The 27,394-nt window shown below is 35.1% G+C and overlaps 1 protein-coding gene across 1 annotated transcript in view; it reads right to left on the bottom strand.

Moving 5' to 3' along the window:
* LOC145679251 (lachesin-like) overlaps positions 1-27,394 on the bottom strand; it is a 987,796-nt gene that overhangs the window by 154,371 nt on the left and 806,031 nt on the right. The window contains exons 9-10 of the mRNA XM_081749839.1: positions 26,135-26,419; positions 20,711-20,773 (exon numbers count right to left, since the gene is read on the bottom strand). Of these exons, the coding sequence (XP_081605965.1) occupies positions 20,711-20,773; positions 26,135-26,419 (348 nt within the window). The remainder of the gene's footprint in view (positions 1-20,710; positions 20,774-26,134; positions 26,420-27,394) is intronic.

The following is a 27,394-nucleotide window of genomic DNA, read 5'->3' as shown; positions in this document are numbered from 1 at the left end:
TGGCTCAATAATAAAGAAGTCGGACATATACATACTTACACATCCCAAGAGGAATAAACATTCCAAGAGTATTCTCCAGAGAAGGAAAAAATTTTTTAATTACTCTACATTATTTACTTATGGGAAATAGAAACATCAATGGCAAAACTCAATTTCATGACTATAAAATACATCAAAAGTGAAAACATGGCGTAAATCCATGTCAAAAAAGAACTTGGACACTTAATTTATATCAAAATTTTAGAATGTTATTAGATATTTTTAATAATTTGTTGTCAATCCTTTATTTTTCCCGGTCGCTTTCAATCCTTTGGGCATGGATTTTACAAGTTTCTTGCAGAAGGAAAGATCAATTTTTGCCCATTCAGTCTGAAGTGCTGATTCCAAGTCTTCCTTTGTTCTAATAGTACTACATTTTAACTGTTGTGCCAAATGAGCCCATAAGTGCTCAATAACGTTAATATCAGGAGATTGTGGAGGTGTTTCCAGCACATGCGGACAATTATACAGGAGACACAAACGCAAATTGAGTGCTTTGTGCTTGGGATCGTTACCCTGGTAGTATTGGAAGTTCTCTTTTACTCCCAGTGTTTTAGCACTTTGTACCACATTTTGCTTCAGAATGTTTTAGTACTTCGTTTGGTCCATAATTCCATCGATTACACACAATTTACCTCAACCAGCACCGGACATACACCTCCAAACCATTATCGAGCCACCTCCATGTTTCACAGTGGATCGTAGATTACGCTCTCGAACTTCTTCCTTAGGTTTTCGCCAGATATAACATTGACCATCTGAGCGGAACAAATTAAATTTGCTTTCATACGCGAATAACACAGTACTCCTAAACGAAAAAATCTTTATTTTTATAAGTTTTTTGCAAAACTAAGTCTCTTTTGTCTATTGCATTTGGTCACGAACGGTATTTTACGGGCTACTCCTCCATGTAAATTGCTTTCCTTAACACGAATCTTATCGTTTCGGGATGTATACTCTTATTAAGATGTTCTGATACTTCTGTGGCCAGTTTTGGACACTTATCTTGGAGTTTTTATTAACTTATAGTACAATCCATCGCTCGTCTGACTTTAAGAACACCCTAGGTCTACCAATTTTGTGTGTATTTTCCACTGATTTTGTTGATTTAAAACGTCTAATAATATCATGAACTGTGGAGTGTGACCTATTTACTATTTCCACAGTATCACAAACTGATTTTCCCTTTTTATAATATTTTTAAAAAGGTCATCTTACTGCTAAAGAAGTTTGCCCACGTTGACTTCCCATTTCAAATTTTGAACACACAGTTTCACCCACGTAAAAACAGTACGGCTTCAACTCGTTTCGCTTGGACACCTAAAACTGTGAAGTAGATAAACTCTTGGAAATCCCCCTATTAAACCCGAGAAGAAAGAGAGTGGTGCTATCTGTCCGAGTTCTTTTTTGACATGAATTTTAGCTGTATTTTCAGTTTTTGTGTTTTTTATAGTCATGAAATTGAGTTTTATCATCGATGTTTCTATTTTCCATAAGTAAATAATATAAGGTAATTAAAATACATTTTTTGTCCTCTCAAGTGTACTCTTGAAATGTCTATTCTCTCTTGAATGTGTGAATATGTATATGTCCGACTTCTTTTTTGAGCCACTGTATATAAAAATGAAAAATGACTATATTTGCAACTTAACCACCAGACGGACCTCGATAAAAAATTTTAACACAGATGAAGTTTGGGTCTGGGATGGATTTTACCATTTCACTTTGAAGGTGCAACTTGGAGGAAGGAAGTGCGGATATAGATATTGAAAATTACCATAGTTTTCAGAGCCCCTGACAGGAAGAGTGATATTTCCGATGTGATTTAAATCCAAGTTCAACGCCGAAACTTTAGGTTGGGAGAATGGGATGATATATAAAAAAAAATGATCGTAAATGACTGGTATTAGTGTCGAATCCATAGTTTTAGGGGTCGTTGAGATGAACAGTGACACTTCTAATGCCGTTTAAATCCAAATTCAGCGCCGTGACCTAGGGGAGGAGTTGAGGGTATATATATATATATATATATATATGTGTGTGTGTGTGTGTGTGTGTGTGTGTGTGTGTGATCGAAAATGACCGATATTCGTGTCCAATCCATAGTTTTGGGGTTGCTGTGATGAACAGTAATACTTCCGATGCCGTTTAAATCCAAATTTAGGCCCGCAACTAGGGTAGGAAGAGATATATAAAAATGACTGAAAATGGCCGATATTAGTGTCAAATTCATAGTTTTCGGGGTCGCTGAGATAAGCAGTGACAATTTCCGATGCAGTTTAAATCCAAATTCAGCCCCGCAACTTGAGGGTGGGGAGATATATAAAAATGACAGAAAATTGCTGATTTTAGTGTCGAATTCATAGCTTTCTAGGTGGATAAGATGAACAGTGACACTTTTGATGTCGTTTAAATCCAAATTCAGCCCCCATTAGTACTCCTAAAGGGAGAGGTTGACATGTAAATGTAATTGAAAATGACCGACACTAGTGTCGAATTCATAGTTTTTGGGGTCCATAAGTTCATTGATGACAGTTTTGGTGCCCTTTATACCCAAATGAATCTGTTCTCCCCGTGCGAAGAACGGGTATGCTGCTAGTCTTTAATAATAACGAACGAAAGTTTCACATGTTAAATTCTTTAATACATTTGTCGCTACTAAAATTTACACACTTGTGCGGTGTATGTGTGTGTATATGTAAATAAGATTATCTCTCTTTTTGAGTTCTTCGAAAAATATACAAATAATAAAGAGGGATTTTTCATCAGAAATCAGAAAACTAAAAAGTAAAATTAAAAGCTGTTGCTTTAAGTATTTTTCCTGCCAGCGAAATAAATTGTATATATGCTGCAGACACGTTACAGCAAATACGATTAGTATTTTCCGGTTTTACCCATATTTCCGAACCAAAAATTTTTTTCTAATGGGTTCAAAATTTCCGGAAATTTTACACAGCACAAGGAAGATACGTATCTCCATAAAATATTTATTTGATTTTAACATACTGGTATTAACTAAAATTATTCTGGCCCTGTTATATCGACACTTCCTTGTCATGAAACGGTAACTTTATAAGGTTACTTAAGATAATTTAAATGCGTCTATATTAATAAATCAAACTAGGATTATATTTTATTATCTTTTGTAGCCATAATTCCATTCTATCACGGTGCTAACTTTAAAGGAGTGGTGCAAATACATTTGTTGCCACAAATTTCCCTATTCTAATACAAGAAACATAGCTACTCAATTATCTTAACTGTAAAGTAGTAAATATATAATAGTTTTCATTTTAAAAGCATAATGTAGTAAAATATTCAAAAATTTCAATTTCTCTCAATTTTTCGTTTTTTCCAACACGGGAAAAGAACGGTAAAAAGACTTTTTTTTCAGGCCTTTACAACACAAGGTACGCATGAAGAAATTTTTTTTCAGATGTCCAAATCTAATTTGGGTGAGTCTAAATTCAATATGAGGTTAAATTGTATGAAAATGTGTAAAAATCGCCCCTAAAATTAGGCTAAATTCACAGAAATTTCGAGATTTTGAGCGGTCCAAATCCAAATGACCCACCCCCTCGCATGTCTCTGAAAAGACGTATTTCAATCAGTGTCAGGGATATGGAATGTATTACCTAAGAGAGACAAACCAAATGCCTTGTGACGTGATAGTTTGCTGCTCGTATCTCAATAAATCACACAGAAAGAGAAATAAACATATAAAAGACAGTGGTGACTGCAGTCAATGTGTTTGCAAATGCACTACTCATGGATTCATAAACTGACTGTATGTTGTCAACACCTGTTTTGTTGCATTTTCCCTACCTCGTTCCCTCCCCTTCATTGTTCAATTTGTTCTCTCTGTCTTGGCTCTGCTCGTCTCCACTCCTACGAAATACAACAACGTACAACGACCAGGTAAAATAACTGACCTAAAATAATCAGAAACCAGAAATCGTTCAACACGCTTGAAAACATTCAAAAATATTTTTGTTGAAGAACCAGCGTTTGGCTTCTAGCGCTCGAACCTTATATTTACATTTATGTGTACTACTTTATTATTCTTTTATATTTAATGCTTATATAGTTCTATCATTACTTCGAACGTTTCCACCTTTTTGCTATTATTCTTTGATAAAGAGTTTATTTTACCAAAATTATATATTTGCTATGTTTGTTTGTCTGTCTGTCCATCCGTCTGGGAGACAAAATAACTAAAGAAAATACTTCATTGATCACCACCAAATTTGAATAGGATATTGAGGGTCGAAAGTTAGATATCGGTCGATTTCCGGTTTTTCCGTTGATCACTTTAGAGCAAAAATAAATCACAGATAAGGAGAAGCGTTATCGTGCAATCGATGAAGCATCCCAAACAAAATTTCGTCTCCATCCTTAACTTTCTACTAAAATTACAAGTAGTTGAAATCAACTACAACTTGCGATTTCAATATTGATCTACATAGAGCAAAATCTATTAGAGATTGTGAGAAGTTGTGTATTTAAAATCGATTTACCGTTTTAAAAATAAGTTCCATATTCTCCCCTAGCCCATCACTGAAATCGGAAGTGGCAGAAATCAACTACTTCGTTTTGTAACATTGATCACCATAGAATTAAAAAAAAATAATGAATAGCTAGAAGCAATTTTCTCTAATCAATTAAGCATCTTATGAATATATTCCACCTCTACTGACTTAAAACCTCTTTATTGAAATCAGAAGAAGAAGAAATGAATCAATTCCGATTTTAACGTTGATAGAGTAAAATCAGTAACAGATAGCAAGTAGTGGTTTTCTGCAGTCAATTATATGTTCCATGAATATATTCCATCCCCACTGTAATATATCTACTAGAACTTAGAAGTTGTGGAAATGTATTAGCACTTCTGGTTTTGGCTAAATCTCCCTCATTTTAGTAAAACTATTTGGATTCGAATTTGTTCACAGCTAACGCACTGTGGATTCAAATTATCCACCTATTTAAATTAACTAACTTTATTTCCTAAGGAACCCGGAGGTTTAATGCCGCGTTCACAAAAGCTCTTCATTAACTTCTACGATTAGCCAGCTGAACCCAGTTTTTACTTGATATTTTTATTTTTGAGAGATCTATCTTAATATTGTCCTCCCATCTGCGCCTAGGTCTTCCTAATGGTTGTTTTCTCATTGCACTTCCAGTTAAATCTTTGAAAGCGTTCCTATTTTATTTTGTTTTGGCTACATGATCTGCACACATAAGCCTCCTAGATTTGATGCTACTAACAATGTTTGGTTACGTTCATTGTTAGTGGCAATTACTGTATGTTCACAATGTAGCAATTAGGAAATGAGACTGACTTTTCGCTGTGAAGTTGGTGTTGATGCAAAAATATTTCACAATGACGAATCTTAAGTGTGACTTTGCAAATACATTCAGAAAGTTTCAATTTGGCCGATCCTCAGTCTAACGAGCGACGCTACTAAGTAGTAGACTGATGTTGTATACTTCCTCACATTTTCGTAAATGGAACAGAGTGAAAATATCAAGTTCTATGAGCGCTTAGGAAAAACTCCAACAGAAGCATTTGAGAGGTTGAAAAAGACTGTATAAGTACAATTCTTGGCACTGTGTTTTTTAATGTCATATGATGTTCATTATGGGAAATATACCAACTGCTCAGGTCCAAATCTGTTAGAACGTCTGAAATGATTGAAAAGAAGTTCGGGATATCATTTTGAATGGCCGAAATGCAAATAGAAATGCAAGATTTCTATTTTGTTATAGCTTTTACAAGACTTTTCTTTTAATTTTATCCTGCATATTATTATTATTATTATTATTATTATTATTATTATTATTATTATTATTATTATTATTATTATTATTATTATTATTATTATTATTATTATTATGAAACTCCTATTTGTTTTTTCTCTCTTTTAAGAAGTTATCGCTTTTGATCTTCGTTTTTATATTGATGCCCTTTTATGAGCAGTATGTATCAATCATTTACATTACAGTGATGAGGACAAAAATAGATTCGCCGCTTACGTCCATGTTACTCTTCAAATCAATTAATCAAGCTGTGCTCAATTGACGTACAAGTTATCTTGCAGCAGTTTTCGTAATGCAAAAATCTAATGTTGTGGACCTTTATGTACAAAGCGATGAATTTCTTTCTTTCTTTTTTTTTCTTTTCTTTCTTTTTTTGCATATTACGCGTTTAGTGTACAAGGGAACCAAGTTACATTCGGTTATTCATCTTTAAGATCTTTATTTGAATCTCCTTTTAGACCTTAAATGATTTTATGTCCAGATATCGTAAAAATAACTTCCATAATGTAAAGAAAATACTGTCAGTTTATCCATGTATTCAAGCGCAACGTAAAATTTTATATTCTGGTTTTTCTCCAGTTTGGTAATTGAACTCGATTCCTTGCGCATTTAAAGATTTGCCAGGATGCATCTTTCTCTTAATATCACGCACAAGACGAAGTCGTTGGAACACCAAGGTATTTTTAGTTTACATTAAAAGCCAAGGATTGTTGACTTCAGATGACCCCCTTGGTGTTCCTAGGGTTAATGAGAAGGAAATAATTGGAATCCCTGCAACCAATCTATTTCTAAGAAATTAATGTATTGCCTGATGATGTCCAAGTAATGTATTGCCTGATGAAAAAAGTAGGTGTGTCGTTGAAATTTAACACTAATATGGGATTGTATATGTACTGATAAAAAATATTCAGATGTTTTGTTGTAGTACTAAATAGCCTATTATTTAATAAATATGGCCATTTTACCAGGGATTTATGTTCCTTGTGGTGAATATTATATTATTTATTTTTGATTGTACTTGCAACATAAGGACTATTTATTTCACTAGGTCAGTTATTTAAGGAATACAAGTCTTTTAAACTCAAGAATCTGTTTTATTGGAAAACTTTTTTTTTTTGGTAATTACTTTGTTAAGAGTAACATTTGATTCAGTGGATATAAAAGAAATTACTTTTATCATGTTGGGATATCAAAGTTACAATATAGTTTCTAGTACATACATTTACTGCCGTACATTTCTTACATTTATGCAATAGTTTCCTGGGGAATATAAATAATTAAAATTAGAACATTTTGAAATTCAATCGAAAATAAAATATAGTTTCTTCAGAAAAATGTTTTAAACGTTGTTAAAGATCAAAAGATTCACTCCAAAAATAAATTTTTCTTTCACGAAAATAAATATCAAACAATTGCAAGCAATGAGAGTTCGTGGAGGACTAGCAGTTCTTTCTTTCCCTCCCACATACTCACTCCACCAATTCATTCATCATCATTCACTTTCATTGATCATTCGTCTCATTAATTTTTTAGATCATAACGTGAGACATAAAATAGAACTTTCATTTTTATTTTTATTTTCAAAAACCAAACAAAAACAAATAAATTTGTGATTTATGTACGTAGTTAAGCTCAACTTCTGAACAGTCGACATCCACACTCAAGATGTTAATACCTTATTTCAATATTGGAATACTTAAAAATAGTGAGATCGTATACATACTTCAACTGAAAAATTTATAAAAAAATATTTCATTTCAAAATTTCGAGTCTACAAATTTCTTTGACGGTTCCACCAGAATATTGCGACCTTTGCTTAAAGAGAGGTCGATTTTTAAAATTCGTTTTTGAGCTTTAAGCACATGAGTTAGTCTTGCTCTCAGAAGGTTGTTTCTTACCGTCCAGCAAGTGCATAAAAGCTCATTTCAGGGTTTCTTATGGAACATCAGTAGATGAATCAAAAAGTTATTTCTGGAATCGTGCTTGAACGTCCACCTATGTATGAGATGTCTCTTTTCCAGGAGTTGTCGTCGAATTGGCGCCGGGGTGCCGTTTCAGGGCATTTTTAATCTTAGTTTTATCTCTATTAATGGATTTTAGTTATGTATTATATCTTTTCATTTTTATCCTTAACAATATTTGATACTAGTTTTCCAGAATTGCCAACTGTATCAACTGTCATTTCTTCACTTTGAGATTAATTTAATATCGCAGATTGTCCTTGATGGTTCCTCTTGTCGTTTGCGAAGATAAATTGCACCGTTTCCCTGTTTTGTAGTTCGGGGAACCCCTTGCCTCAGGCTAGTTACACCTCCACATATATATGTGTCATTACTTAGTCTCCGCTTGTTTTATGTACTCTAACGCCAGGAGTGCCAGGGACGAAAATAAAAATTAATTTAAATTTTAAGCGGTTGCCCTAATCAAGAATCGACCTTGTCTTTATGAGTAGGCTAAGGAAAGTATAAAGGTAATCAAGAAAGTTCTGTTACTTTTTCACCCACTATCTTCGAACATCGATATTCCACTTAAGACGTACCTGGAAGATCAAAAATATTCCCCATCAGCATCCACGACCTTCTGCCAACATTCTGAAAGGCAATGGATTCCATCACGGTAGTACGTGCTGGCCTGTGAAGCAAAGAAGGTATCAAGTGCATTTTCCACCTCTACTAGGGATTTTAATTGGTGTTCTCTAAGGAGATTTTTCAATGATTGGAACAGGTGATGATCGGACGGCGCAATGTCCGGGATGCAATAGTGTTTCCAATCCAAGGCGTAGAACGGTGTTCTGGGTCATCCCCTTGGGGCTTAGCGTTGTCCTGTAAAAGCAGGATCCCTTTGCAATTCAAAAGTGCTGGCTCCGTTTTTCATAAACACGGCTGAACCTCTGGCAGTATTCTACACAGTTGAACACTCTGACCAGCTGGTAGCAGTGCCCGATGCACGATGCCGCGAGCAGCCCAACAAACACACATGAGGACCTTCATTTGGTGCGGTGCTGGTTTCGGCTATTTAGGAACCGGTTCAAGGAATGCTAACCAATGATCATAGCACCATGGTTTTTCGGACCGGACCCACTTCTCATCAAATGTGAACAACCTATACAGAAATGACTCTTTCCTCAGACGAAACAGCAAAGAAACACAGGTGTCTGCTCGCGTTACCTTCTGGCCCGAAGTCAAATCATTTGGGACCCAACTTGTAGTGCTTCCCAAGTTGATGGAGGTGCTGCCGAGTGCTTTTTCCACTCACACTGAATTGTGGTCCCAGTTCCTCACATGTCTGGCCACTGTTCGCCTCAATTGTTGCCTGAAAATCAGTTTTACATGTATTGGTCTTCCGGCACGTGGTGCGTCTTCGAGTGTTACGTCACAGTAATTAAACTTGTTAAATCACCACTGCACTGTCCGCATAGACACGACACCCTCACCAAAGGCTTGGCATATCTTCCGCTCGCTGCAGCGGCGTTTTTCCCCAGTTTGAATTCGTAAAGCATACATGCCTTTATGACACTCTGTGGAGGTCTCATGTTCACTCTGTCCTTACGCAAGTTAACGGTGTAACTGAACTGCCAAAACCAGGTAGTACGTTGGATATACTCACACCAACAACTGACCTTCGCCTTATCTCCATTCGCATTCAACTGGCGGTGTGAGGGCCAATAGAACACCGACCTCCACATAGAGCCACAGAACTTTCTTGGTTACCTTTTTACTTTGTACTTCCCCAACTTTGTACAGGAAGTTGATAGTAGTTGTCATTTTAGGCTCTAGTAGAACTACCGGTGTTAGAATGCATAGAGAGATCAAAGAATAGGCAATAATATGTAAAACTTCAACAGAGAACCGGCAATTAAAGTAGTCTGAGCCTACGTGTGTACAGAAACAAAACACGTGCTACAAAACACACACTACACTACAAAACTAGGGATGTCCGGATCCGGATCTGGCCGGATCCGAAGATCCGGATCTGATTGGGTACGGATCCTTTGGATCCGGATCTCGGATCTGGATCCGGATCTCAGATTTCGGATCTGGATCCGGATCACGGATTTCGGATCTGGATCCGGATCTCGGATCTGGGTCCGGATCTCGAATCTCGGATCTGGATCCGGATCTCTAATTTCGAATCTGGATTCGGATCTCGGATCTGGGTTCGAAATTCGGATCTGGATCCGAAATCCGGATCTCAGATTTTGATTCTTATCCAAACCCACATCCCACCCAAATTATGATAAACTTGAATATCTAAAATTCGCCGAAAGTAATTTCACTAAGTCCTCATAGTGAAGAAGAGAATAGAAAATTAAGACGAATATTGGCAAGTCTATTTGTTTCCTTCATTCTACTCTAAAGATCAAATGCTTGGCTTACTTAAAAAAAAAAAAAAAAAAAAAAAAAGATCCGGATGAGAGTTCGAATGTCGAATCTAGGTCCACTCGGTTGCAGGACCGAGATTAAATACATGCATTTATATACTGTATATATATATATATATATATATATATATATATATATATATATATATATATATATATATATTTGAAACCGGAGTATAAAACTCGAATATTTAAAATTCCTCAATACACATATTTCATTGACAGTTAAGAAAATATAAACAGTTAAGACAAGTATTGACTAGTTTTTACGTATATTTATCTTGCTCAGTCTGCTCAAAATATCAAATGTATATTTTACAATTAGATTTAATAATTATTTAGTAAATCACAATATGAGCACCGAGAATAAACTATGAATTTTGGTGCCCCTTATCTAGATTTGAAATTTCGGATTCAGACATAGAATCAGGCTGAAATATAAATATTTGAGATCTGGAAACCAAAACATATGCTAGTACCAAGATCGTAGCTGTTTGTACCCAGGTAATGCGAGCGGAAGGCACATGCACTAATTCCGCATGCAGTTTGGGGAACACGAGAAACTAAACACAGATAAATATTCTTTTTCAGGGGTAAGTCGCGCTTTAACATGACTTTTCATGAGTGTTGTGTTCAAATATGAAAACTCTAATGGTGACTTGTTTGAAATAAAGGCCTTTTCATTTTTAACAATAAAGTTAGGTACTTTCACATTGGGGAAAAATTGGCAAGACACATTCCACTGATAAGGGTGCTGATTCTTACGGAAGCTTTCACTTGAACCGGAAGATTTCCTCATGTGGGTATCGGATTGCCGCAATTCACCTTGTTGAAAGACGTGGTTTATCAGGAAGTCGGCCAATATTCATTTGAACTTAGCCTGTAGACTGCTTCTGGTCTCAATTATTCCCATATAACAAGACTAACTATATATATAGTTGGTTCGAAATGACTTAAAATATAACTAATTGACCTTAAGGGGATAATCGTGATTTAAATATTCGTAAATCAGAAAAAATGTGAAAGTTAAGCGTTAAAGTAAATCCGTAAATTCCGGAATAAAGAGATTTATATGCAATCTAATGATAGCAATAAAACTCTTTATGTAACATTTTCAAAGCTAAGATTAACAGTTATCTTCTTGAAGAGGGTTTACGGAAACATAGAATATTATAAATCCAATTATCATAGTAGTACCTCTGACAGACCCGCTTTTCACATCACCATCGCCCTTCATCCTGACAAGTGAGCAATTCACTTACCCACAATGACTTTTCAGGCGTTCCAGTGACATCAATACCTCAGTTTGGGTTTGGGATCATGCTTCGGTGAACCTTGACTATCACCATCAGCAGCTACTAGAGAATCAGAACTTATTTCTGTATTAGATAATGTGGGTAACTATGGCTTTTCGTCTATAGAAGTCGGAGAGTGTATGGTATTATCGCAGGAAATATTTGATACATAAGACTTAGATTGTCAGTGTTTAGGAGCAACTTTTAAAATAATCAGTTACTTTAAATGTACTACAGATTAGCCGATAAAACCCGACAGCCATAGTCAAGTGGTCTGCGGCATTAGGCTGTGGATCGTTTACTGTGAATGTCTTGGATTAAAATCCCACTTCGGGCGTAGGTGTTTTTAACTGTCCTCGTTTACTTCTATGTCTGTGTGGTGTCGTAATGGTTACAGTGTAATCCGTGCAAAGCGTTCAACAGGTTAAATAATTGATAAAAAGCTGTTACCTTTATATATATAAAAAACAGTGGTTAGCGCGTGCCTTCGGTGTCCGTGGTCATGGGTTCAATTTCCGGAGAGGCACTCAACAATTTCGATGTTGACCCAGCATCGTGAGGACAATTGGGGAGTTATCTTAAGTAAGAGGTAGCGGACTCTAGTCTAGAAAGCCGGCATTAGGGACTTTGGGTGTCGATGCGTTGACTACACCCTCCCACTTTGAACTTAAATCCGCTGGTAGAAACCAAAGGACTGTCGTGCCAAGAATTTAGTTTGTTTTAATTATCATAAATGCCTTCTTTATTATTAAATTTTATCCAATATTTTCTTTTCAACCAGTTTGCGAAATTCAGAGCTAGCTACTTGTTTTCCTTTTAATTCGTGTTCATAGTTAGCACAACTAATCACAAGGAAAAACAATCTTTTCGATAAAATTTGCCTCGCGTCTTTCGTAGCTCTAAGTTTAGTTATTTTTAGCTTTTTTTAAAAGCTGAATGGCGTTTTATCACTTTCCCCTTGCTTTCCCTAATTTTTTTAGGTTTTACCTATGTTTCTTTTGCACGGACATTGCGCCTATATGCACATGCTTAGTGTGTTCGTTTACAAGAGCGGGCCATTTTCCTGCCACTATAGAAAGTAAGAGTGCCCTGTATCAGAGAAATATTAATTGACGTAAGTGAATATATCTGTGATGAAGTCATAATTTATCAGTTTTTGCATCGTACATAGTTTCCTCATCCTCATTAATCTCTTCACCCCCGTTTCCTGAATTCCAGTTCTAGTGTTCTTTCTTGATGGAGGACTGATGTCTCATGTAGGCTTATTAACTATAACATTAGCAATAAATAAAGTGGGGTTTAATTTGCACTAATTTTAGAACATCACGTTAATTAAATAATAATAATAATAATACGGAGCGAGCTCAGGCTACTTGTTAGGATTCTTGCTTCGCAATTGGATAATACCGGGTTCGAATTCGGAGACCAGCCATCCTGACTGAGGATTTTCCAGGGTTGTTCCTCAGTTATACTGGGCAAATGCTAGGTTAGTACCTTGATCTAAGGCTCTGGAGACCTTCCTTCCATTCCTTTTCCAATGTTTTCATCTGTTGATTACTACAGTGTAAAGTGGCCTCTGAGGATGTATCTGGTAGCTTATAGTAAATAAACAATAACGACGTAATATATCTTCACGAAACGTGTGGGTTAATTTAACTACAGCCTTACAGTCCCAATAGATAGCTAAAGTTTTAATATCAATTTCCTGACTTTTAAATACTATTTTCATATTGTTTCAGCTTTCAATTTTCTCATGTATGTTCCACCGAGAATTAAACCTGAGATCACATGAAGAAATGCGAATATGTTAAATATTTTTGAACACTTTAATATACAAAACACAAACCGCTTCAATGATACGATGCATGGATATGTTTTGGTTACGTCCTGCAATGTATGATTAAAGAAACCTGGAGGGTGAAGAAAAAATAACAGAAATCTCTTTTATATTTACTCCAACAAACTCCTGACCTCAGAAGGGCAAGCCATAAGTTAGGTAATAAAGTCATACAACGAACACTTTTATTAATACTAATAATACTACACAACTATATCGCTCTTCTGAAATTCTCGTGTGTATGTTTACAAATCGACTGTTGTTCCACGCCAACCAGTCTATATTTTTTGCTGTACCTTCGAAGTGAAAGATATTCATTATTACGTTTGTTGATGGTTGGACTCTAGTGAGTCAGAAACTACTATTAATAAAGAGTTTGTTTTGTCCAGTATTCCTGCGACTAGAAGGGTCTATCTAAAAGATATTTCATTTGTATATGAGAAAATAAGAAAGTTTATTTTCTAAGAATAAAATAAATATTTTCAATGTGAATTTAACATTAAGTTTCGAAGAGGAGCTAAACAGAAGAATTTGTTACCATTTAGATCAGTTTTCAGACAATTCAGTATACTCTGAAATGGGAAGAAGACAAACTTGAAAATATTTTATTAAAGAGATTTCGATGTAAATATTGCAAGGTCAAAATAAAATAAAGAACAAAGGTAGCACAAACGTGTTATGGAAACATTTAAAAGCACAGCAATCTACTATATTAGTGAATCTGAAAAAAGTTTTGACAAATTTTAGATATTCAATTTTATCATCACAATTTCAGATGCAGGTTTGGATACGAATCAAGATCTGAGATTCGAATTTCGGATCCAGATCCGAGATCCGGACCCAGATAAGAGATCCGCATTTCGGATCCAGATCCGCATTTCGGATCCAGATCCGAGATCCGGACCCAGATCCGAGATCCGAATTTTAGACTCAGATCCGAGATCCGAATTTTAGATCCAGATCCGAGATCCGGATCTGAGATTCGGATCCGAGATCCGGATCTAGGTCCGGATCCGAAAATTTTTGGCCATCCCTATACAAAACACGTGCTTGCTTTTCTCCCCCTCTCATCTCTCTAGACATTTTATTCCATTTCTTTTTTTTTTCGCGCTCGCTGCTACATTTCTCCTACCAGGGCTCATGGCCTCACAAATCATTCTACAGAAAATAAAAAAAAGTCATTACTTTTGTTTTGTGTACTGTCTCTGTACGCAGTTTGGTTACAATTCTGCTTATACTTAAGCATTTCTGAAATACTTTCATTAAATTTTGATATTATGTGGTCATAAGTTATGAGGACCTTTGATCCACTCAAGAGTTTTGTCAGGAAAAATACGAAACACATATTCCCTTATTTTGTGTCTATTACATCTGTGTGCAATGTCATTCGTTTCGGTCTACTTCCTCCTCCGCTCTTCGCGCCTCACCTTCAAATTTTTGGGTAGTTTCCTTTAGCCCCAAAGAACCGTTTCTCCGGACAAAATAAAAAAGAAATATGAGTATTCGCTTATTTTATCTGTACTATCTCTGCACACAGTTTTGTTACAGTTCCATTAGGTAATTCTGAACTTGCTTCATTAGAAATTTTGATATTTCGTAGTTGTAAATTTGAAGGGGCCTGTGCCACAATATACTGTTCTGTCAAAGGAAAATACGAACACGTATTCTTTTATCTCATGGCTGCCATATCTATGCGACATTTCATTTGTTTCAGTCTACCTTTTCCTGTACTTTTGGCATGCACTCTAAAAATTTTGGATGGGAGACTTTTGACTACAAGAATATTTTTCCCGCAGAAAGTTTAAACAAAAAGACGTATTCGCTTATTTCATGGGTAGTATCTACTTGTCGTTTTGAATCGAAATAGGATAGGATCTTTAAGATAATGTTCTGTGTCAAGAGAACTTGCCATAAGAATGCATATGACTGCAATGTCATGATAAATTGTAGATTCACTTCTGAATAGCCTCAAGTGCTGTGAATAAAGCTTTTAAATAAACAAACGAAATCTTCCCAACACTTAGTTTGGTTGTTACAATTGTTCTGTATTTATCACAAACAAAGTTGAAGCACACTTCCTTCCGTCAAATACGTAAACTGACAGGATAGAAAACAACTCATTCGCTGTCTCAAGGCTCTTGAAAAACTACACGATGTGAAACGGCTTGATTCATGAGCCATGAATAAGCTGTAGTTGGAAGTCAAGCAGTATGTAATGTTACAAATGCAATTTTGTCACTTATACACATTACTTAATTTTTTTCTTTATTCTCATCCACCACATTTTCCTAATGTTATTTCTACTTTAGTTGTCGGTAAACATTAGCGTTAGAGAAATGATACTTTTGTATTTATCTTAAGGCAATGATCTAAACTTGAATCTTTTAACATACAAGGTTTCTAAAAATATGTTTTGCCAACTATTTTAAGCAGAAATGCATATGATCATGAAGCTCCTCGTTAGAATTTGGTTTCGCAGCTTAAGTAGACAAATATATTCGTACTAGAACACGAATCTTTGAACAGTCTATTCTTTGGTGGATGGATATTCTGCGACACAGAAATAAATCAAACTATATTGAAAGGTAATTTGGATACGAAAAGTTAGAAGTTTGGATATGAAGGTGGTTACGAAAAAAAAGTTTGAAGCCATTGCTAGTGATTAGGTATTTGCCCTCTTGATGTCAAGCTCAGCTAAAATCTTTTTCTTTTCTGTAAATGATTACGATTAGTACTTCTTTGACGCATACACTGTTCCTTCAAGCGAATAAAATATCAATACATATTGTATAAAAACATTCATTCGAACGTTAAAAAAATCCTCTCACAACGCGAAGCAGTTTGAATACCAATTATTCTTTCTTTACCAATCTATAATACAGAAAAAACAAATTTGACTGTAATTTTAACGACACTTAAAATTTCCCTGAATATCTAATTTACGGGAAAGTAAACAAAGATTAAATATTTTTCTTTCTCATAATACTTCAATCAAATCGTGGTATACATCTTTTGTCTAGTTCTGGGACTGTAAATATTTTTTACAACTTTTGAAAGCAAGAATGCCAGGTAACGATGTCAGTGAAGAATTTGGAAATTCCAGAAATGAAAAGAAAAGTGATCGAATGTGAACTTTCAGCAACGTTCTACAACTTATTTACTGATAAGATGACGGTACGCTTGGAATCCATACACTTCCAAACCCTGAAGGGACTGTGAAAACATCAAATACTTTAGCTTTATGTCTCATTAGATTTTACAATCTCTTTTAATTGGAACGACTTCAATAGTTCAATTTACAGAATTATATAATGGAAAAACGATGAATTGAATCCATTGCTTCACTACAAACGCTGATAGATTTGGTGTGAAAATTTTGACTCTAAACAACAAAAGCAAACCTCCCAGCTCTCTATCTCCAAATGTCAGTGTTATGAGTGTATAGGAAAAAGTGGCCTCTTAAACAACTAAATCAGCAATGTACGTTAAATCTGTTTTCCTAGTGAAATACATAATAAAACTGGAATAACACTTTAGATGTAGATATGTTGTCGCTAATTCAGAGAATGTCGTGTAACACATTAAATACTACTACACTGTCTCAACTAAGGTTGTTGACTGATTGGTATTTTGGTCAAGCTCAATTGCACTTAGTATGTCTCCACCATGGAGAGTGCCCTATTTAGTAACTCTGTATCTGGGTAATTGCCCGACAGCGAAGTTTACACTGTAGGAAACTGACTCGGAGTGAAGTAATATCAAGCCGTAAGCACTCCTTCTGACAGGTTTTCCATAGCCTTTCAACGGTGCGGGGTCTTCTGTGAAACAAGGCTCGTTTCAGGAGGCCGAAGACGCAAAAGTCCATCAATAATGCATCAGGGGACTTCATTGGAATGCCTGTGAATGGAATGATACGAGTTCCAGTTTCTTCTGTCACTTGTTGGAGGAATAGGTGGGTTGAGGGTGATTTGTGACTAGATGCCTTGTCTTGATGCATCCACACTTGATTATTGTCCCTCCCGTAGAGATGGGGAATGTTAGGGCGCAAACGGGTGTCAGGACGTTAGCCTGATAATATTCGGAATTCACTTTCATATTTTTGGCTGCACGATGTGTGGTCACCTTGCCCTGATACAAGTATCCAGCAATGATCATGAAGCCTGTGCTAAAACTTTCATTGCATTCAGTTAACCATTTTTGAAAATCCCTCGCACCTGTTCGATCGATAAAAAATTGCATGTGGCTTGTGACAGTCATCCAGATTAACATATGACTCGTCCAGTGTTACAACAAACTTCCATCTTTCACCGGCCAAATACCACTTATACAGCTTTCGACAATTGGTACGACTTTCCTGGATGGATTTTGGCAAGAGGTATGAACACGCCTCGTCCGTCGCTTTACCAAACTGAAATTGCAGTGAATGATGGTGTGTACTGCCTTCAGTGATGTCTTTTAGCGGTTTGCGATACTCCTCTGTGTGGGTGGCTTCTCCCTGGTGACCAGAGCCCCGACTATCCGAATTTTAGCCAGTGTGCGGCTAGGGGCAGACCTGGGGTTGGTTTCTTTCTGACACATAGGAATCATTTCACGTCTCTCCTTACCTGCCCTTTTCAACGCCTGAGATATGACATTTCTGGACACAGTGAATCCACGTTCCTCGCACAGTTTGATAATGCCACTATAACTACTGTAGTTCACGTCGGGAAGGGCAGTTATCTAGCCTTCCCAACAAGCACTTATTGTAGGCAGTATATACCCCGATATGCACTTTCCAGACCGGTCACGCAGAGTCAATTGTCCGAGGTACCCACACGACTGGCAGTTTCCTTCTCGTTCCGCTTGTTGATACTGCACAAGGTGTGTAATTTCTTCACCATAGATCTGCAACAACCTCTGTATATATTTCAAAATTTAAAGAAACAATTATTCTTAAGGTTGTGAGCGGGCACCGACAAATTTTATTTTTCAGAGTGGGCAACGCAACCGTAGTCTCAGATGATTTGTTCTAAAAAAGTGACGAAGTCTTGTACGTAAGTTTTGAAAATTACAACGGTTACTAGGAAAGTTTTGTAATATGACGCAACTATGTGTCGCAATAGTCATATACACGTCTTGGTGCATGATAAGACATGTTCATATTCCTCGGTAACCGTGCTGCAACAAGTCGACGGGCTGAGTCTAAAGTGCTTGCTATGGTATCTTGGTCAAAAATTAGATACGAACTGTTTTATGATATGTCTTGGTTTAAACGTAGACCAGAAGTTAGGAGAAATGACTCTTACGCTGGATGATATCTGTCTACATCGTATGACATATTTCATATTTAGGTAATACAGGAGAATTCCAAAGGAGACATTTCATTCCGGAGGACGCTTGAGGATGGGGAGGAAGGCCACGAACATCAGTTACGAAGGAAAACATTACTGCTGCTGTAAAGTGCTTTATGATGACAGGCGAGTGACCTAGTAGCAGATTGAGGATACCTTAGGCTTAAATGTATAAGAAATTCGTTCGATTCAGCATGATTATTTGCACGTGAAGAAACTTTGTTGTCTCTGGGTGCTGCATAATCTGACTGAAGAGCAAATGACACAATGTGTGACAAAGGGTCGGTAAATGTTGCAAATGCTTGATAAGGGGCAATTTCGATATATAAACAACATTATGACAGGTGACGAGACTTGGATGTATTATTATGATGTGCCGATCAAGACTCAGAACAAAGTTTAGGTTTTTGTTGATGAGGATACACCTGTAGCTGTCAGAAAATCCCGATCAGTAAAGAAGAAAATGATAGTTGTATTTTTAAGATCGAATGGAATTGTGGAGCATCTTATTTTGAACACAGAAAAGACAGTTACAGCTAAGTGGTACACTGAACAGTGCCTGTCTAAAGTCATAAAATCTATGGAAAAACGTACTACGAAATTCAAGAATGACACCTCGTTCCTCTATCATGACAATGCCCACCTCACTTGCGAAGGCTTGCACCGAATATTTGACCACTACAGGACTGAAACTTCTTGAGCTCCCTCTTTACAGTCCAGACCTTGCTCCCTGTGACTTTGCACTGTTCCCGTAAGTAAAATGAAGCTGAAAGGAATGTAGTTTTCCAGTGATGAGGATCTCCTGAAGGCTCGGGACAACGAGTGCGCCTTACTCCATAGTGAAACTTGGTGAAACTGGTTTAACAATGCTTTTGAAGGATGGAGAGGTGTATTGAATGTGGTGGAAATTATGTTGATAAATTTTCATAAATAAAACTGTATTGCAAAACTTTCCTAGTACCCTTTTTATTACACACAAAGTAGTAATTATGTCTTTAAAAATTACGTTTTAATAGTAGAAATATTTATTGAATCATGAAGAATTTTTTTTTCGGACTGAAATTTGACTATAAATATACGATCACAAACAAACAAGATTGTTTCAAATATAGAAAAATGAGACGAAATTGGTTTATCGTTGACTACTTATACTTCCTTATTTTGACACAAATAGTCATAGCCAGAGTGAAAAAAATAATCATAAAGTGAATGAATACTTTAAACAATATTCTGTAATATCTGTTCCCACTTTGCAAGTGACATCTGTACCAGATCTTGAATTCGAAGTAAGTAAATATCTATTCAAATAAAAGGTGAACATTTGTTTTCTTTATTTTTACATAGTATTTTAAGAGAGTATTTTAATCAATAGATTTTAGTAGGTATGAATTAAATTACAATTATTGTTTTACATTACGACTTTAAAAAGAAATCAAATTTAGTTAAAGAATTACTTCCATTTTCTTACATGATAATAGTTTTAAGCAACAAATTTTGATGAAAAAGCGTACTAGAAGCTTTCAGAGAATGCCCATGCAGATTGAATGTTACTTTATTAGCGATATTTGCTTATAAGACAATGTTTTTTCAATGTCTTTATTTTATTTTTACCTATATATTACTAACATAATAAATATGATAAAGCTAATATATCATGTAAGCCATTCATTGATAGGCTTAATTAATATTATTAGTTTGACAAACTGCTGTGAAATCTACATATTTCATACGCGTAATAAATGTGCCTATAATACAAATGTGTGATTTGTGCATACAAATAAACCATGCAGCTTGTGAGCAGAAGAAATAATGTTTGCTTATGTTAAAAATATTTAATCATACACAATATCTCACATGCGTGGAAACAGAAACTTAATATGAATTATACCACTGTCATTACAATTCTGCAATCAACATGCCAACTTATAAGTTGAAAAAGGAGATTAATGAAGAATAGAATTATCTAAGTTTGATTGATCATGCTAAATGAATTAATATCAGAGGATCTTACCTTCTTTACTAGCTCCACTTCTTACTTCTGTAGCTTTCGGTGGTAAAGAAGGCATAGGGATTTCTGTAAATAAATATTAAATGATTAATATTTACGGTGCTGCTTACGCAAAAACACACACACATATACAGAAAAAGAATTGAGTTGATTTTGAGCTTAACATCCCTTTCAGCAGCCCGAGGCTATATGAGACGGGACCTACAGATTAACGTGGAATCTCTCCAACGCCAAAGGTGCGTACGCAAAACGTTTAGCCACGAAGGAGCTCGACAGAAAAAGAGAGAGAGAGAGAGAGAGAGAGAGAAAGGACATATTCTTCTTAAGATTTTAATAGCTGAGTTGTTAAATCATTGTTTCCAGCATCTGTTGGAGAGGATTCAAGTTTCAAAAAAAAAAAGACTGTTTAATACTATTATCAATACTTACAGTTTTTAAATGTTTAACTTTTTTAAATATTAAAAATCCAAAGCTGAACATTTGATTGTTCGTCGGTTTGTATTATTTTCTTTTAAATAAATTCATTCCGTTCGCTTGTCATACTATTACTAACTGTGGGAGAGAGATTGTAGGCTATTTAGATTTTCAAGAAGCAAACTTACTTCTAGCTCATCATTCATGTCTTATCTGTGATTCGTCATTCGGAGTGGCATAAATGTTATAGATTCGGTGCTGATTATCGTATTATTACATGAATGGTATCCGTATTACGTACGTTATTACAAAAAGGGATTTCGGGCAATTTCCATTGTTGCTAAATTTGACTTACTTGCGACTTTTGAAAATGAAATGAAATCCTTGAGTTTTACGTCCCACGGTTATGCCGGTTAGGCTAAAGGAGACGGTGATGATGAGTAATGAATGAAATGGCGGAATGAAGAAAGTGGGAGGAAACGGGAGAAGCCCGAGAAAACCCACGCACACGGTATTTGTCCACCACAAAGTTCACTTGGCGGGGGCTGGGATCGAACCCGTGACCCCAAGTACCAGAGGTGAACGCTCTGCCACTGAGCCACCGCGGCCCCTTGAGACTTTTGAATGTATTGTTGCAATCGTAACTATGACAAGGAGAGAGAGGTCCGTTTTCAACGATTCTATGAATGATATACAATTCCATATATAATTTGCTCCTTACGTCGTGGGCCTGGACGTTCTGTTTGTTTAAACTGCGTATCCTAAGTGGTCAGTGAAGGTAATGATATTTATAGAGTATATATGTACTTCAAGGTAGACAACCGATGCCGCTCAGCTGTATTCCAGGTTATCAGTACTGTTATCACGTTGGCCCCATACCTCACGGTAATTTCTGACAATAGAATACACACATAAATAAATCCGTACACACACATCTCACAAACAAAATAATACTATATTGGTATATATACGGTATTGCTTAAAAAAAAAAAAAAAAAACATGGTCACTCACCTTTCTTTCAAAAGCCCGAATTAATTCTTACAGTTCGAAAATGAAATAAATATGATTTCTTTTTAGCTAACTTACTTACCTATCTAGAGCCAGAAGTTTAGAATTTTTCAGCTACTATTATCAGAACCTGGATGGTTTCTTCCCGTTTGGCCTTTTCCCGTTTCGCCTTATGCCTGTTTTCATGACTTCAGGCTATGATGCTAAGATACTGTATGTTAATTTGATTGTAAGGCAAAACGGGAATTCCCGTTTGGCCTTTTTTCATCTCGCCTTACATCAGAAAAAGGAATTTTCAGATTATGATAGGGAAATTTAGTGTGATTTTGCAAAACATTTCTAAGGTTAGTAATATTCACGTTTGAACGAATAAAACATTCTATAATCAAAGTAAGTATTCAGAGTAATGTATTACTTACGTCACTGTTAAAAACAGTTTAATTAAACTTAATTCAAAGCGAGTAAGAGGTATGGTAATGTCATGACTATGTTGACCAATAGTTTTGCAAAGACTTTCAATAAAATGTTAGCTGAACAATTACACAAAAATAAACATAAGAATAAATATACTGTATAATACTTCTTTTACTGTTTCGACGTACTACCTGCGTCTTCTACAAACATACTGTATATTACACACTGAAGCAAGCAAGGTTATGGCTATCTGGATCTCTAAAGCAAGATTATGGCTAATATCCTTTGAACAAACTCTAGATATCAATTCCCAAATATCCTAAGAATGTTACTAAGCAATTTTGAGCAATTTCAATTTTGCAATAAAGTCTATTTCATTTTTTCAGACAAAGAATTTTATAAGTTCTTTTCTCAACTCTTTATTTAAAAATCTATAAGATAGACTTTTCTTCCTCCTAAATGTTTCGCTTGCCATTCTTATCCTTGCTTTTATTTCACGCTCATTCTTCATATAATCACTAATAATACTATCGAAATATTGAAAAATAGTTACCTGTTCTATTTTCTTCCCTCCTACTTCTATATTTGACACTGCTAGCTTCGTTCCAATCACCATGGCATTTGTCTTTCTAACATTTATTTTCATCCTGTATTCTTCACAATCTTCCTCAAGTTTTTTTAAACATGTTATTGATTTTCTCTTCAGATTCTGCAACAAGTGCCGTCGTATTATCTACAAACCCTATGCACTTAATCACTCTATCTCCTACTGAAATACCGTATTCGTTATGTAGGCTATTCTTCACTGTCTCTTCTAGATAGATACTAAATAATTTTGACGAGACAACATCCCTGTTGGAGTTTCTTTTCAATTCCACTCTTCACCTGCCATTTCTTCCTCTATTCTAACACTTACTTGTTGGTTCATATGTAAGTTCCTTGTGAATCTTCGATCTTTCCATTTCATACCAATCTTATTTAGAACTCTCAACAATAATTGGTGGTTCACATGATCAAAAGTCTTTTCTAGACCAAGAAATACAATAAATCTCCTTTTCTTTAAATTTTTCAATGATTACCTTCAATAAGCAAATTATATATCTCATGCCCTTACTTCCAAATACCCGAACTGTTACTTCTCAACTTCTTCATTTGTACTTCCGCACAACCTTTTGTTATATATATATATATATATATATATATATATATATATATATATATATATATATATATATATGTGTGTGTGTGTGTGTGTGTGTGTGTGTGTGTGTATGTGTGTGTATGTGTGTGTAAGGTTTTAAATCGTTCTTTCTGATTGGGATTAAAATCTAATAATGCAGGGGTGTTGGCATTTCCTTCCCAGTTAAATAATAAAATGCATGATGATTTCCGTAAAATATTATTGCATTTAGATACAATATATGTAAATACCCTTTGAAGCTATTTCATAATTTCCATTGCTTCGGTTGAAATCAGTTAAGAATGAGGGGTAAATTAACCTCATTAAAAAAATATGTTCCACCGATAATTTTAGTTAAAAGAAAGCCTATTCGATTTTAGTTCAATATGAAGTACATTATTAAAGCAGTTTTTCAGATATTCAAACTGCTTAAAATTTACATCAACCAAAGATGAGGGAGTGACTTCAGTACCTTTCCCTTGATATACATATGTAGAAAAATGTTTTGCATAAAGTTTGCAAACATCTTCTAATCATAACATTTCCAAGTAGCAGTTCTTTGACCCATAAAAATGTTGCCTAATTCATAATGGATTAGGCCTATATTGTAACACATTACTTAACGAAGTAATATATCATATTTTAGTTATGTACTCTTCAAAAGATACTATAATGTTTTGTAATTTTCAGTATATTGTTTTCATTCATCAAACTCAAAAATTCACTGCGATTTAAACGGATGTACTAATAATGAAATAAATATTTTTATTAAGAAGCATACCTATTTGCTGAATAATTTTATTTATTTCCATTTAACAGAAAAGCAATATAGTGATTCTAACATGCTTAACAAGTTTGTGCTAGCTTATGAAATTTTAAACTCACAATGTTTATAATTTTGTCTAAATAAAATATGAAGGAAGAAATGTTTTTACTGTTTATTTAAAGCTCTACATTATTTTCTAGAATGAGTCTGTGTGGTACAAGATTTACAATTTAGCTCACATGGATTTAACTTAATGGAGGATTTAAGATAGAGCCACCTGAACGGAATGCACGCAAGGAAAGTAAAAGAAAAATATGATGAAAACCATACAACAAGACAAACTAAAATTTGTTTTTGTTCTTTTTCTTCGTAAGTTTCAACAACAATTATACAAGAAAAAATATTTCAGTATTCATACTCGAAATGACAACTGTTTTAAATGAGTATTGTAGGAGCACCCAAGCACAGAAAGTATGTACAAGCATGAAATTTGAATACACAAACAAGTAGCCCACACTCTTGACTCGAGCTGCTTGGCTATGAAAGTTATTATGCTATGAAAGTTGTTATACATTTTGTTTTGAGAATTCGTCTCTGTTAACCCTGAATTCTTTTTAAATCAGATAAAAAATGAGTTTGTGAACGTCGTATATTACGACTTCTGCAAAGTATAACATCAATTTCCGCACAAATGACATCCTTCCTTATGTCATGATATTATTTAAAATATATCTGAATTGGCTTAGAAGGAAAGTTACATTTGTAGAAGTTACCATACTATTGCTACAAGCTAAGGGGCAAAGTTAAATATTGTCCTAGTTTTTGCGGCGACAAATTGTAATTTTAATAAATGCGACTTTCCTCAGGAGCCCGCTCCTGCTTAAAATTTTAGATGGAAGTCATATGGGCGTCCCTAATTTGGAAAGCATTGATATATTTCTGTAAACTATTGAATTGAGTAAAGTACCCTATACAGATTGGTGATTGGTGACGAGCTATATACAGATTGGTGACTTTTCAAAGCTTTATGAATCTTATTCGGGGTCATTATAACGTGTAATTTAGGTCATAAAAACGTTTTCACTAATGATTGAATCATGTGGTAGTCAAACTCTTAGTATGACACTAATCAAAAGTAAGAACGGCTCTGAATAATGTCCTACAAGTATGTTTAAATTATGCTGTATTATATTAGGTTAAATTAAGTTAGATTTTCCTTTAGTTGAACTAGAAATCTCAAATTTGTAAGAATATGTCGGTAGATAATTAAATAATTAGCCAACATTTTATTTAGATCATGAACCAATACCATAACTTAATATATGTCAGTTTAAAGTATTAGATTATGAGAACTTGAATATTGCCTACATTTTTCTGAAGCTTTGTTAAAGTGACACTAAGCCTCGTTGTCGATTTAGGATTTACACACAATAATCTCGGAGCTAATGGGATTGAAATCTTCTTTAAATGAGAATAGTTTTCCTGCTTGAGGAACATTTGTCTTCGATGTATTCTATTGTTAGTTGCATCTCACTTTTTAACTGTACGAGTTTCAAAATCATTTAAAAATCTAGGCTATAGAAATAAAGTATGAACAATATATACATTTTCCCTATTATTAAAAATATTTCAATGCGTACTCACCATAAAGTCGTATAGATCCCTCTGTTTCGCCGAGGGAATTCTTAGAAATGCAACGATAATTGCCAAAGTCCCTGTCCCGTAGATTCTTAATTGTAAGTTTCATATGAGTGCGATAACTGTTTTCTGTGGCCTCTGTCTGATATTTCTTAGTGGTCAGGAGCATTACGTTGTCGTACACCCAGTAGCTGATCGCTCGTGGATACGCCTCTGTATGGCATTCGATCGTAGCATCAGTGCCTGCAGGGGCTCCCACCAATTGATTAGGCACCCAGATCATCGGAGAAACTGCAAAGACACAACCAGAATTAATTAGATTAATTTGATTAATTGAAATATCAGTTCCTCTAAAAACAAAGAAATCGCAGTCGTTCAGTCAAAGAAGTTATAGATGGTGTCGTTAGATAAGTTACCTGTTACTGTATATTGTAACATTAGCGCTTGTTCACATATCTAGTGCATATTTAATCTCAAAGAGATCCTCCTTTGTTACAATACCGACGTTTGAAGAGGTTATTAAAGTAGCCCCAGAGGATCGCGGTTGTCGTAATTTCTTCACAATTTCACAAGTGTATCGTATATTACTAGGACCATACGCTCTTAAAAACACTAGGAAGAACGTTTCAGAAATGTTAACATTCGTTTAAAATTATTTTGATTTTTAAAATATAGTTTCAAAAAGTACTAAAATACTCATTAGATAGTTTGACAACATTAGTTATAACAGAAATCACATATTTTTGCTTCAGAAGTGGAATACAAAATTTCAGGTTTTGTCTTTGAGGGGATCAAGACCCTCCAATATTAATAGAATTTTACGTTTTTAGTTAATATATTATTATACTATATCTCAAAATCAGAGGGAAGACAATCGCCCCTTTTAAAACCACAAATAACACCCTTGATATGGAGCTTAGTTTTTTGTGGGATAAGGAACTTGCTCAAGTTAGATAAATGAATGATAATGAAGTATAAGAAAGACACATATTAACTCTTTTTATTTTTTACTCAATAATGTATTATTTCGAAACAGTATTGTTGAAAGTCATTATGTATATTCATACACTGATGACTTCAGATTGTTAGGAAGATCACCATCAATTAGCAAGGTTTCAGTTGAACCCAGGGTTAATATGTGCGATTTCTGTTTGCAAGTTTCCCGCAAATTGTGTATTCACGTCTCACAAAACTTTGATGGTCAAAATAGACTTAAACTCTCCATATGAATATATCTAATTCAGTTGCTAGAAGTAACATTTCAAC

This window comes from Thermobia domestica, chromosome 2 (genome assembly GCF_964235325.1).
Source record: "Thermobia domestica chromosome 2, izTheDome1.hap1.1, whole genome shotgun sequence".
In the NCBI taxonomy this organism is placed as follows: domain Eukaryota; kingdom Metazoa; phylum Arthropoda; class Insecta; order Zygentoma; family Lepismatidae; genus Thermobia; species Thermobia domestica.
This window is presented reverse-complemented; position numbering and strand designations above follow the sequence as displayed.